This window comes from Coniophora puteana, assembly GCF_000271625.1.
Source record: "Coniophora puteana RWD-64-598 SS2 unplaced genomic scaffold CONPUscaffold_1, whole genome shotgun sequence".
Classification (NCBI taxonomy): Eukaryota; Fungi; Basidiomycota; class Agaricomycetes; order Boletales; family Coniophoraceae; genus Coniophora; species Coniophora puteana.
This window is the reverse complement of record NW_006913053.1, coordinates 1,804,580-1,817,119: the sequence shown is the minus strand read 5'-3', so window position 1 is coordinate 1,817,119 and position 12,540 is coordinate 1,804,580. Positions and strand designations below refer to the sequence as shown.

At 57.7% G+C, this 12,540-nt stretch overlaps 5 protein-coding genes across 5 annotated transcripts; 3 read left to right on the top strand and 2 right to left on the bottom strand.

The window, feature by feature from the left end:
- Positions 1-76: 76 nt before the first annotated feature.
- On the top strand, positions 77-3,257 carry CONPUDRAFT_45312 (kinesin-domain-containing protein; the record flags this gene model as incomplete). The annotated part of the gene is made up of 9 exons (XM_007764321.1): positions 77-376; positions 426-830; positions 882-1,595; positions 1,649-1,804; positions 1,856-2,123; positions 2,179-2,285; positions 2,339-2,461; positions 2,515-2,619; positions 2,676-3,257. The coding sequence occupies 9 exons, from the start codon at positions 77-79 to the stop codon at positions 3,255-3,257; spliced, it is 2,760 nt and encodes a 919-aa protein (XP_007762511.1).
- A 338-nt stretch (positions 3,258-3,595) lies between these two features.
- CONPUDRAFT_95011 (uncharacterized protein) lies at positions 3,596-5,239 on the top strand (the record flags this gene model as incomplete). Its single annotated transcript, XM_007765088.1, has 2 exons — positions 3,596-3,766; positions 3,819-5,239. Coding segments are annotated over exons 1-2 (1,572 nt in total), but the record flags the coding sequence as incomplete, so codon positions are not given.
- An 814-nt stretch (positions 5,240-6,053) lies between these two features.
- Positions 6,054-7,768, top strand: CONPUDRAFT_45562 (uncharacterized protein; the record flags this gene model as incomplete). Its single annotated transcript, XM_007764340.1, has 6 exons — positions 6,054-6,491; positions 6,538-6,713; positions 6,770-6,951; positions 7,007-7,269; positions 7,325-7,602; positions 7,657-7,768. The coding sequence occupies 6 exons, from the start codon at positions 6,054-6,056 to the stop codon at positions 7,766-7,768; spliced, it is 1,449 nt and encodes a 482-aa protein (XP_007762530.1).
- Positions 7,769-7,781: 13 nt separating this feature from the next.
- Positions 7,782-10,334, bottom strand: CONPUDRAFT_133903 (uncharacterized protein). The gene is made up of 2 exons (XM_007765087.1): positions 8,073-10,334; positions 7,782-8,015 (listed from the first exon to the last, which is right to left on the bottom strand). The coding sequence occupies exon 1, from the start codon at positions 10,319-10,321 to the stop codon at positions 8,078-8,080; it is 2,244 nt and encodes a 747-aa protein (XP_007763277.1). The 5' UTR covers positions 10,322-10,334; the 3' UTR covers positions 7,782-8,015; positions 8,073-8,077.
- A 250-nt stretch (positions 10,335-10,584) lies between these two features.
- Positions 10,585-12,527, bottom strand: CONPUDRAFT_45145 (glycosyltransferase family 59 protein; the record flags this gene model as incomplete). The annotated part of the gene is made up of 9 exons (XM_007764308.1): positions 10,585-10,829; positions 10,898-11,040; positions 11,106-11,165; positions 11,238-11,385; positions 11,452-11,580; positions 11,701-11,851; positions 11,934-12,234; positions 12,293-12,381; positions 12,432-12,527. The coding sequence occupies 9 exons, from the start codon at positions 12,525-12,527 to the stop codon at positions 10,585-10,587; spliced, it is 1,362 nt and encodes a 453-aa protein (XP_007762498.1).
- Between the last annotated feature and the right edge of the window lie 13 nt (positions 12,528-12,540).

Sequence of the window (12,540 nt, the reverse complement as noted above, 5' to 3'; positions counted from 1 at the left end):
CGCGAGGCGACGCGTTGGTTCGATTTGAACGACTTGTAACAAACATCGACACTACCGATCTTACTGCTGAGACGATATGAACACACGGTCAACGAGAACCGCAGGTGCAGCGTCTCAGGCTACGCGTGCCTCGGCACGGACAAGGACACCTACGATCCCGGCGCCAAGCCCCAGTCCTCCACTCACCAAGTCGACGCGCACCAAGACTCCCGTTAATCAGAATGCAACAGCGCAAACTTCGACATTAAAACCAGCGGGGAGGAAACCACTTTCCAATCGGGCAAACTCACCAGACAAGCCTGTATCCTCAAAGAAGGCTCCTACTACGGCATCGAAGCCGCACAAGGGTGATGTGACTGAAAGGGAGCCTATCATGGTACGTCTTCCAGCGCTGGTGCGAGCTCAGATGCTGAAGGTGACCTAAGGCATACCTGCGGATCCGCCCTGCTCTCGGTGAAGAAGAGGCAACCACGCCCTATCTCGATCCTCTGTCGGATACCTCTGTTCGCATGACAGATCCTGCTTCAGACGCCATGGCCCAGTCGCGGTTTCATTATCGCATGTCTATGGCGGCACCTTCATCTATCTATAAGTTCTCCCACATCTTCCCCCCTTCCACGCAGCAACCCGATTTCTTCGCGAAGACCACGCTGCCGCTGGTAAAGGACGTGCTTGAGGGCCAGAATGGCCTGCTCTTTGCGTATGGCGTCACTAACTCCGGTAAGACTTACACGATCCAGGGAGGAAACAAGGGAGACTCCGCTGGCATTCTTCCGCGAACACTGGACGTCATCTTTAACAGTGTGAATGGCTTGCAGGGCGACGGAAGGGTGCGTAACATCTGATCCCACCTTGTTCTTATCTCATTTCCATTTTTGAAGTTCCGTCCTGTACGACTGTACGGCGCTGAAAGATGCGAGCCAGGAAACGATAATCTGTTTTATAACATCAGAGCCTCGGCAGGCGAGAGCTCTTTCGCCGCCGTTTTGAGTGATCTTGCAGAGTCAACGCCTGGGGACATCGACACCGACCCAACTACTCTGAAGCTTGACCGGAACTATGAGTACTCAATCTGGCTTTCCTATGCCGAGATATACAACGAGAAAGTCTATGATCTTTTAGGAACGATTGAGGACGACGATGGATCTACCCCCGGCTCATCTCGTCGAAACACCACTGCACAGACCTTTGGCGGCCAGACTGTGTTGACTCGGAAGGCGCTGACTGTCAAACCATCGCCTGCTTCAGACTCCATAGAAGGAATTACTGGAAAATACATCGCGGATCTACGGCATTTCCGGGTCACCAGCGCCACCGAAGCTAAGGAACTCGTCAAGCTAGGTCAAGTGCACAGGCGCGTCTTTGGAACACTCGCCAATGCTCAAAGCTCTCGGAGCCATGGCATGGTCACGATCAAGGTGCTCCGCAGTCACAGGGGAGAGCGCAACAATCCCGATGCCTTGCAGATGTCTCGGTTGACGCTGGTCGATCTTGCTGGTTCGGAGCGCACTAAGCACACTCACACTACGGGTGATAGGCTCAGGGAAGCGGGCAACATCAACAAATCTCTTATGGTCCTTGGTCAATGTATGGAGGTGCGTACATTGAGACATGTTATTTCTGAAAGATACTGACCTTCGACTGATAGGTAATGAGGTCGAATCAGAACCGCGTTGCCCAATCCCTTTCCGGGCCTGGGCGAAGTGACACGAAGGTCGTGCGGAAGGGATTGGCGCTCGTTCCTTTCCGGCATAGCAAGTTGACTGAGGTTCTCATGGACTACTTCGAGGGTGACGGGAGAGTGGTAGGTGTCAAGGAACCTCGCACAGCTATGAACAGTACTAACGACATCCAGGTCATGATCGTGAACGTCAACCCTTACGATACTGGCTACGACGAGAACTCCCATGTGATGAAGTTCTCTGCGCTCGCGCGAGAGGTCCACACCGCCACGAACAACGCGCCTGCTCCGCGCGTGTTGGCGGCCCCGACAAAACCGGGCCCCGCCCGTGGACCTTTGAAGTCGGGCCTGCCACCGCCCAATATGCCCACTCGAAAGGTCACCATTTCAAGTGTTGGTCCGAACCGGAGAGTGAGCGAGGCGCACCTCGAGATTGTGGAAGGTTTGCGATGATCTTCATATCCTTTACGCAGCCCGTCTAATATCGGTATTCGCAGAGGACGAGGAAAGTGGGCCTGATGATGAAGAGGACGATGAGGACGAGGAGCCCATAAACCCTCTCGTTGATGCACTCTTCGACGAGGTTGAGCAGCTGCGGATGAAAGTGAGCCCCCAGCTTTTGGACCACGCTTTCACCTGCTGACAGCTATGGTGTAGCTTCACGAAGCCGAGCTTCGCTGTGCGGTTGTGGAGGCTGAGACAAGGGAGGAGGTCATGAAGGAGATGGAGGAGCGTATGCTGGTGATGCAGCAGACATATTCGAGAAGGCTCATGAGCGAGGTATGTTCCTTTGGGCGCGTAGATCCCTGGAGTAAGCTGATCCGCTGCTGTAGTTGGAACGCAACGAGAAGAAAATGGATGCTAAGATCGACATGTTGCATCAAGCGGGCCTGTTTGGGCAGAATGGTACTCCACAACAAGGAGATATTGAAGACGAGGTACGTGGTAACATTACAAGTTACATCGCGCTTCTTATTTACCTCAGTCAACGTAGGACATGGAGGCTGATGAGTCTTATATGCAAGACAGAGAGCCAGGATTCAGCGATGAGAGTGGGATCGCGCCGTCTCCTCTTGCTGGAAAGACTGCCAAAACTAAAGCAGGATCAAGACCAAGACCCTCAGAAATCGAGGGAAGCGAAAGTGAGGTTGAGCGGTCGATAGCCATCGAAGATGATGATGAGGACGAGGTTCACGGTGAAGACGGTGAAGAAGAAGAGGAGCTAGACGAGGAACCATTAACGGAGGATGATGAAGAGGACGACTATGTTCCCTCTCCGCCTATCAAGCAGCCGAGTCGAGGGAAGCCAGCACCTCCCAGATTAGATCCTCCGTCAAAGGGGCCGCGGTCATCAAAGCCGGGCCAGAGAAAGGTGTCGACTCTGGTGGATGATATGGACCGACTGGGTCTCGATGGAGATGCTGATGACTCTGTAATCATTGTACCAGACCGCAAGGCGCGGAAAGCAGCTGTCCCGGAAGGGATTGAGTATGTTCCCCGTCCGGGCGTGACCGACGTGGGTAAGAAGAAGAAACGGTATGTTTTATTATTGATTCGTACAAGAGGTATTTCGTGACGTTCAACTTCAGAGTCCTTGGGAAGAAGGCAATGACAGAAGACCAAATGGCAAAAGTTGTAGGAGCTGTAGAAGAAAGCGCGACAAAGGGGGACACGGGCAAGGGTGTACGAAGGATGAGACTCAGCTAGAGTGCCCAGCAGCTTGTACTACGCGTGTTGTAGCTTTCTGTGTTTCTAATGATTTTTTGCTTTTGGCTACATGCTTGAACAACTTCGAGTCGGAGTGAATGGAGAGGAACGCGGTGTCATGTGATGATACGCGTTTGGTGTATCTCACGTGGGCTCGCGTGTTTGATGAAAGCTCGTGCCGGATTGTAACTTGAAGTACTACGACGTGCTAGTGCAACCTTCACAATGGTTGCCACGTCCTCCCCCGCCGCCACCAGGAGAAAGTCTGTTGCAGTTGCAGGGCCCTCGCAGCAGCCACATCCTGGCAGGAGACGACGCGTTCATTCGATAGCGCCGGGTGATCACCTCAGCCCGGGTTCGAAAGCGCGCCGGTCGCTCGTAAGGGCAACTTCCTGTTCGCGTCGTTCTCACCTCCATCTCTCCCCACCAGGTTCCTCGCAAGAGTATCCTCAAAGCCTCGATCAACTTTCCAGACGACACGGACGATGGTACACAGTCCATGGAACTGACACGCGAATACCGCGCCGACCTGCACGATAATACCACCCGCAAGTCCTTTGGCAGGCGCGTCAGCTTTGCAAATCACGCCCACGTTCGCCTCTTCGAGGTCCCAGAGCACAATACCAACAGCACCGGCACTCCCCAGTCTTCACCCGCTCAAGAGGCCGAAAGCCCATCCAAGAGGCCTCAAAACGATGAGAACGCGTATCCTGGCGCGGGTGCCTTCCGTAGGCGTAGCTCAACCAGGCGATCTCTCGCTTTCAGCGATGGCGAAGGCGAGGCCTCCATGGACATGGATCTCGACTCGAGCGGTTTGGGTCCCGCAGCATTCTTCGATAGGGGTGAGGATCCTATCTCAGATGACTTCGAGGATGAAGACGAGGACTTCCTGGGCGCCGATGAAGACATGGAGATAACTGAAGCCATTCAACAGAGTATCCTTCGCAAGCGATCTCTTTCCCTTGGTCGTCAGCCGCTGGCTAACTTGGGTACGCATGACGAACCCGGGTCGCCCGAGCCTCTGGAAGAGCAGGATGACCTGCAGCCGGAACAGGAGGAGCAGCCTCCGGAAGAGGAACCATCCTACCTTGAAGGTGACTCCGGTCAGTCTCAGTCGTTTGTGTCAGAGGGAGGAGATACGGATTCCGGCTCGCAACCAATGGAGTTCACAGTTCCTTTGGACAAACCTCCCCCGCCTCCCAGTGAAGCATGGCTTGCCTTGCGCTCTGTGACTCACTCAGGGGACACACCTTACGAGCCACCTCAATCAGACGATGATGGTGAGCAGGAGATGGACCTGACTTCTGCGGTGTCTCGTCTCCAAGCTGCTCGAGATTCGATGGGCATGGGTGCGAATGATGGTCAGCAGGATGACAGCTTCACCAGCACCGAAGACAGCTTCCAGGGCAACGAGGAGCCTGAAGCCGCAAGCGAGGGTAATTATACCATCAACGTCACACAGCTCATGCGCAGAGTGAGTATTGGCCCCGGTCAGTCGGAGGGAGGCAACTCGACGATGGACATCAGTGGCACGTATGATGCACTAGCTGCATCGGAGGACATCGAGGGGGAGGAAGGAGAGGTGGGTATTGATGAATCCACCTCTGCAGCCTCGCCCGAGGCATCTCAATCTGCACTCTCGCCACAAGATAAGCCTACTGCTCCCCAGGAACCGCGACCCAATGTCTTCAGTGCACCATCGGCATCTAGCGGTTCTCAAACTAGGCCACCAAATACAACCGCTCCCAAGCCCTTCAACTTCTCCACTCGATCACCTGCACCCCCTTCGCCCGCCAAACCGACGTCCCGTCCCACTTCGCCCACCAAACCGACATCCCGCCCTGCCTCCCCCGTTAAACCCACCTTCTCCGCTGCCTTTGCTCCCCCTGTGAATCGTCCTACCCCAAAGAAGCGAACGGCCAGCGATGCTCTTGATGCCAGACTTAGTCCAGCAAAAAAGTCCACCGGCCCTTCGAAACTCACCGCCAGTACCCCGAGTCAAAGCCAACGGACTCCTTCTACGTCCCCTGTCAAACGTCCAGCGCCGGTGTCCGCGCAGCCGACACCAAACAAACAGGCTGAGCGAGAAGGAAGCACTATTCCGGGCACAGCGGATACTCAGAATGCGCGGCGATCGACAGGGTTTCGACGTCCATCGGGGTACTTTGCTCAACGCAAGAGTCTGGGTGGCGCATCTTTGACGCCTGCTGCTGCTAGCAAGCCGAGTCCAGCCAAGAAGCCCTCCATCGCGGCGGGGAGGCAAAGCGTTGGTTTCACTGGAGACGGTGACACGAGCGCTTGGATGAGGTTCGATGCTACTGCTGAGAAGGAAGTTGTCCAAAGACAAACGCCCGAGGCAGAGCAACCTCCTGCCGAAGAGCTCCCTGCCGAAGAGGATGAGCCTATGCCAGCTGAGGAACCCCCGGCCGAAGAGTCTTCACAGTCGTTACGTTCATCGCTACCCGCTACACCAGAGCTCTCTGCACAACGTTCACCAGCGACCAAACGACGCCCGTCAAGGACTCCGATCGCGAAGCCGATCGCCGCGAATGATGAGGAGCCAGAGCAGCCCGAAGCTCCCGCGTCCGGTTCCGCAGAAGAATGGCGGGAAGGCGTCGAAGACGCCGAAGAAGACGACGGCCCGCAGATCTCCATCGCCGAGTTCATGGAGCTCACAGGCATCCGCTTCATGGACGAGATCACCGCGCCACGGCGGTCGACGATCCACCCGTCCGCGCACCGGCCGCCGCGGCGCTCGTCGACGGAGATGGAGATCCCGCTGGCGGAGTACGTCGTGGCGATGGCGATCGACGTGCCGCAGTTGGAGCTGTACACGCACGTGAGCCGGGACCTGCAGACGACGATCGAGCGCATCAAGACGATCTACACGGAGGCGGAGGCGGAGGCTGCGAAGATGACGCCGGAGCTGTTTATGGAGTTTTTGAACGCGGACGAGGACGGGCAGGCGGAGCTGCTGCATCAGCTGAAGCTGATCAAGGTCCATAATCATGGACAGGCCAAGTCGGGGTGGTACGATTGGAAGCTCAAGTGGGTCGAGCAGCTCTTCCAGAAGGCTGACGAGGGGTTCACACATCTTGAAGCTGTGAGTTGCGTGATCTGTATGAGAAATATTTGCTGATGGAACGTAGGATGCTCGGACGCTCGAAGAGTTCACGCGGGATGCTCAGCAAATCGTTCCCGGTCTTAGAGAAGAGTACGAGCAGATCATGCGCGAGCTCGAGCAAGATCAGGCAGACATTGCTGAACTCGAGAACTGCGATCAAGACTACCTGAACGAGCTCAAGACGACGATCAACGAGCAGACGTGAGTTGCGTGGCGTAGATATACTATAGGTGATACTGATGCGTAGTGTATTTCAGTGCTTCGCTCGAGCTGTTCCGAGGAGATGTGGAAGAGAGCAAATCCAAGCTCGCTCACCTCCAGAGCCGAATGGATGACATCAACGCGCAGAAGCAGGAGCAAACCACCGCCATTCAGGACGCGGAGTACCAGTTAAACAAGCAGAAAAACAACACGCGCGCCGAAGTTCTCCGGCTACAAGGTAAGAGGCCGCATACAAAATAGGGAGACATTCCGCTGACGAGCCAACGCCGCAGACGAACTTACTGCCCTCCAGACCTTGCATACTTGGAAGGCGTCAAAGATCGCACCGGACATGTTTGAATTCATTTATGCCTCAACTTATCGCGTTTCCGTTCCTTGTGTTAAATTCCGCCCCTTGGTTAACGACGTTGAGATCATCCGCCTGGACGAGGCAAAGACAAAGTACAAGGACCCGTTTCCCGCGCTCAGCCCGCTCTCATTGGACACCGCCCGGCGCCTCGTGCACACGCTGGACAAGGACGTCGGCGTCCGGCAGGTAAGCGCCTCCTCAGCACACCGGACGCAGCCCATGCTCACACGCACACGCACAGATCGTCGAGCTGCTCGGCGACTACTGGACGTCCTGTGCGCAGATCCGCTCGCAGCTCCGGCAAGTCGCGATCAAGTACCCGGTCACGATCGACGCGCCCCCCTCCGGCGCGCCCTCGGAAACCTCCCCCGTCTTCACCGCCACCGCCACGCTCATGTTCCCCTCCGTCAGAGGGAAGGCGACCGTCTCGTTTATCTTCAATACCCGCACCGTCCAGTCGTGGCCGATGAGCATCGCATCGCTAGGATGCGATGTCAAAGTATGCTACGGCGCCATGGAGTGCGTACCGCCGACGTTCCTCTTCCGAAATAAACATGCTCATCTTTTCCGCAGCCGCCACACTCTACACAACGCCATCCTAGGCCGCCTTGGACAGGCGACCCCATCGGACAACTATGCTTGCTTACTCGACGCTTGTATGGACGCCATGGACTGCTATGTATAAAACCATATTTCGTGGATTAAGAGGATCATGATCGCAGCACGTCTAATGTACTACCTATATACTTATATAATACACATGAATGGAAATGGAAAAGATCAAAAGGAAGGTATGGATCATGCACATGACCGAATCACTCGAGGCGAGAGGGAGAGGGTAAAAGGGTAATACTAGAAGTACACGAGGTCCATTACATACATGACGAATCATAAGTAGAGGTGAACGAATGCAATAAACTAGGGATGCTAAACTGCAGGCACAACAAGTCCAGTCAGCGACGCCGGCTAAGAACGAAGAGAACACCCACATCACTCAGGCCTTCATACCGCGCACCCGTCTCCGGCTCTGCTCCAGCATACCGAGGAGAACCTGCAGCGTCGCCCGATCCGCCTTAACATCGCCGAGATCCGCCTCGGCCTTATCGCGCACGACCTCCCAGCGCAGCCCCGCCGTCTGCGCAACCTGCACCGCATCCCACCGCACCCGCGCACCGCCGATCGTCTCCCTCATCCGCCGGCGCGCCTCCTCCTGCGCGCGCGCAACCGCCGCCTGCACCGCGCCGTCGCGCGCCGCCTCCGCGTGGCGCAGCTGGTCCTCGAGCGAGAGCGTGTACGCCGCGTGGTCCTCCTCGCGGCGCTCTCGCGCCTCGACGCTGCCGTGCAGCTGCTGCTGGAGCGCGGCCAGCTGCGCGGCGAGGTCCTCCGCCTCCGCCGCGCGCGCGTGCTGAGCGCGCTGCAGCTGCTCCTCGACGTCCTGCAGCCGCTCGAGCCGCTCGCTCGCTAGGTTCTCGGCGAACGCGATCTGCAGCCGCAGGCGGGTGACGGTGCCCAAGTCGATGCCGGGCGAGCCGTTCGGCGTGTGGTCGAACGTCTGGTGGTGCACGGCTGGCGACGGTGTTACTTCTGGGAGGAGGACCTGCGAGATCGATGCAAAGTCTCCGGGAGAGGGTAGAGGACAGAGGTTCGGGCTTTCGAGACCGAGGACGGCGGTCATCATGGGCGAGGCGGGACCGGGAGTGAATGGGGCAGGGACATCGTGGAGCATGTGCCCGACCTCGTCTGGCGAGAGCAGCTTAGAAGCGTCCTTGGCCATCTGGTCCCATGAGAGAATCGACCCCCGCTCTACGCCCTGAAGGGGACGTAGGTGCCGCGGCGAAGGGTCAGAGCCCTTGGGAAGAATTAGAGGTGAATGTGAGTAGCTGGTCGAGCGGGGCATGCCATCGGTGGCTTTGGTGGGTGTCTGGAATTCAGGCTGGTCTGTCCGCGTTCTGCGATGTGTTTGGGTACGAGGAATAGAAGGCGTCGGGGCGTCGGGCGAGGCGACAGGAGCCAGCAACAGCTCGACATCGTCGGCTTCGGTGCTGTCTTCGCTGTCGGCGTCGCGAGATGACTGACCAGGCGTCCGCGGACCAAGAGTAGAGTCAGAACCGTTCCGCGAGCGGCGTGCGAGCGGGGATTCGGGCGGCTGGCTGCTCTGACGCAGCGGGCTCTTCCGCAATGGGGTAGACTTGTGAGAATCAGTGCTGGCCTTTAGCAAAGAGGACGATGTGGCCTTGGAGGTAGACCCATGAGGTGAAGGAGTGGGCCTGCCCGATGATATAGATGACCGCCGAGGGACTGCTGCGGCATGCCGCCCGATGGTGGAGGGAGGGGTCGCAGAGGACGGCGTGGTAGACGAGCGTGTTGGCGGCTTCGTAGCCGGCAGCTTGGATTTTGACTTTGGCGGTTGCGAAGGCGACACCTTGCCACCTTTGCGGGTGGGCGTGATGTCGATCGTCGTCGTTGTCGGGGGCGCCGACCCGGGCAGACTGACTTTGACGGCAAGGGTGCTGTGCGACAGAGGGCTGATGCGCCCCTTGCGGTCGCGGGAGTGGTCATGGTCGTCGTCGGTGGCCTGGCTGTCGAGCAGCTTCCCCTTGGACGCACCCGGGGAGCTGCTGTCCTCGTCCTTGTCGTCATCGGAGCTGCTCGTCTGGCGACGCACAGGCGGCTTGACGGGTATCGCCGACCTCTTCGCAGCTGCGGTGTCCTTGACATCATCGGCGAGCACAGATCTGGGGCGATACTTGGGCAACGGCAACGCGCTCGTGCCCTGCGACGTGCGAGGCCGGAGTGATGCCCGACGTGCTGGAGGGTGGGCCGGAGCCTCCGGAGTCTTCTTGCCCTCGTCCGTGGTTGCATGGCCGGGGCCGGTCTTCTCCGCGGAGGGGATGGCAGACCGCCTCCTAGAGGTGCGGGTAAGTGTCTTAGCCGTGGTGGCCGTGTCCGTCATCATCCCGTCCTCCTTCGCCCTCTGATCCCGAGCGTCTTTTGCAGGATGAGCCGGGCCCGGAGCGTCCAGTCGGGAAGAAGCAGTGGCGCTGTGTGGTATGGCAGACTGCATAGCATGTAGTGCGCTGAGACGGCGGGTGCCAGAAGATGATTCTCTGGGTTTCTTGAGAGGCTTGTCGGTGGGTGATGTCTGATGGGGTTCCCGGTCCTTGTTCATGACATCGGCGAAGGCCTTGCCAATAGACTGGCGGATAGAGGTGGACCTCGTCACCGACTTGGCCGACATTGACGACTGCCTCGTTTCTGGGGGCATGGTCGGGGTAGAGCTGTAGGATGTAAGTAAGTGGCAGGTTAGTAGCCGGTCGCTACAGTTTTGTTATGTATAGGGACCCGTTTCAACAACGACCCCTTTGGTCACACGCCCCTCCCCTCCCAACACGCGCCCCCTTCACTCCGTCACAGTACCTTCCATAAATTAATAAACTCCCCCTCTTAAACTATCACCACAAAGTCTAAATCTTGGTCCTACGCTCTACTACAACCACGCGTTCACCACATGAACCGCCCTACGCCCTCCCGTGCACAGTACAAAAACACAAACATCGTCGCTCCATTGACCGCCGCATACCACACCGCTTCCACGGCCACCCCAACCGTGCTCATGTCAACCACCTGCGCGCGCATCAGGAAATACGGTATCAAGAAATACCGCGGCTCTAGCAACGGCGTCGGGAGAAGCGTCGGCACGATCAGAATAGGTAAAAGCAACGTCTGCAGCAGCGTCTGATCTTGCGCTGTTCATATCAGGGGCAAACGGTTGAGTAATCGCCCGCGGCGCGGCGCCGAAGAAGGGGGCTCTCACCAGTTCGTAACCACCAAGCCCATGCACACACCTGGTACCCAGGAATGAACAGATACGGCACGACGGGATGGAGCATGAATATCCTGCGCCACACGTAGAAGGTGTAGTGCCGATTGTCCGATAGCAAGAACGGGTGGTGAATCCTAAAACACACATGTTCATCAGACAAGTGTCATAGGACTGGTAGCAAGCATAAGAAGAGACAAACGTGAACTTGTGGACTGCGACCGCCATCAGCACCGAGACAAGCCCGGTGACAAGTGTCCTCCTGTAACACACGTTCAGCCATCTATCGAATCTGGGGCAGCCGAGTGGATCAACGAACCCTCTGCTCCCAAACATGCGTCTGGCCACCTCACGAGCCAGCGCAATCCCGCCACCGCCCTCTTGGCCGAACACCAGAGCAGGCCAGCCCATCACCGTGGAGAAAGCCACAAAGTAGAACAGCTGGGGGACATGAAACACCGGCACATGATTCGACTTGTCTCCTGCATAAGAACATTTAGCCTCTGTTAGCGCGCTGCGGTGTGTATCAGATCCCCGCAAACACGCACCCAGCACGATGCCCCCGTTCCACCACACGAAGGCCCCAAAGAGGGCAAGGACAAACGTGTACGGCACCAGCGGCCGCGCGAGCTCGGACAGCACGTACGGCGCGCTCGCTACCGAGCGGAGAAGATCGACTAAAGCAGGAATAAGCAGAGGACGTCAAGGTATCAGCGTTTCATTAATGTGAACTGTGAGCGCAGCAGCAGCAGGAGGTTCGGAACGGGTGGGGTTATGCAATGGGGGCCGGTACTCACGCGGGCCTGCCTCGAGGGCTGGTGGGTCGTGGAGCTTCGTCGTCGTGTCCTTGGCGCGCTTGAAGCGGAGACGCATCAGCTGGCTCGCGGCATACGCGTAGAGCACCCAGACGATGTTCGTCTGGCGGAAGAGACAGCTCAGGGCTCCTAGCTACAAATGGCAGCGTAAACGCTTCATCATCACCAGCCCGATTCACAGCACCATTGAGAGCAAAAGTAGGAAGGAAGCGTACCAGCGCAGCGAGCCCGTGCCTGTTCTGCGACGCCGCGACGACGGTGCAGAGCACCGCGACGAGACTGGGCACCTCGGTGTAATACAGGAAGCCAAAGAACCACGCGATGGGGAAACAAGCGACCGCGAGGGCCTCGGGGCGCGGCTCGAGCAGCGGGGGCGGGCGCACGCGCTGGTGGAACGCGAGCAGGCGCGAGACGACGACGGGGAGGCCGAGGAGCGTCAGCGTGGTCGTGAGGCGGAGCATGGGGATCGTGCAGCGGAACATGAAGATGCGGTGCAGGAGGACGCTCCATATGTATCTGGGGATGGAGCTTGGGATGAGTTGTGTGCATCTAGAGCGCGAAGTTGGAGACGCACAAGCCGGGAGGGGTGGTTATCTTGGGATCCCAGGTCGACCATTCGCCCTTGCAGTATGCTATCGCTTGAGGAATGTGGAATGGTTCGTCCTAGGAGTATTCATCAGTATGTTGTCCGGGCTCAAGCCATTTGGTCCGACCATGTAAGGCTCCATAACAAAGGTGTTCATCTCCTTGAGCACGGTGACCGCGACACCCGCGTACACGACGTACAACAGTCGCGACTCGGACGACATGGTGGCGTCAAGA

Bases quoted from the DNA above. Each gene is read 5' to 3' on its own strand.
- CONPUDRAFT_133903 (XM_007765087.1), bottom strand. From the start codon at position 10,321: ATGTCGGCCAAGTCGGTGACGAGGTCCACCTCTATCCGCCAGTCTATT.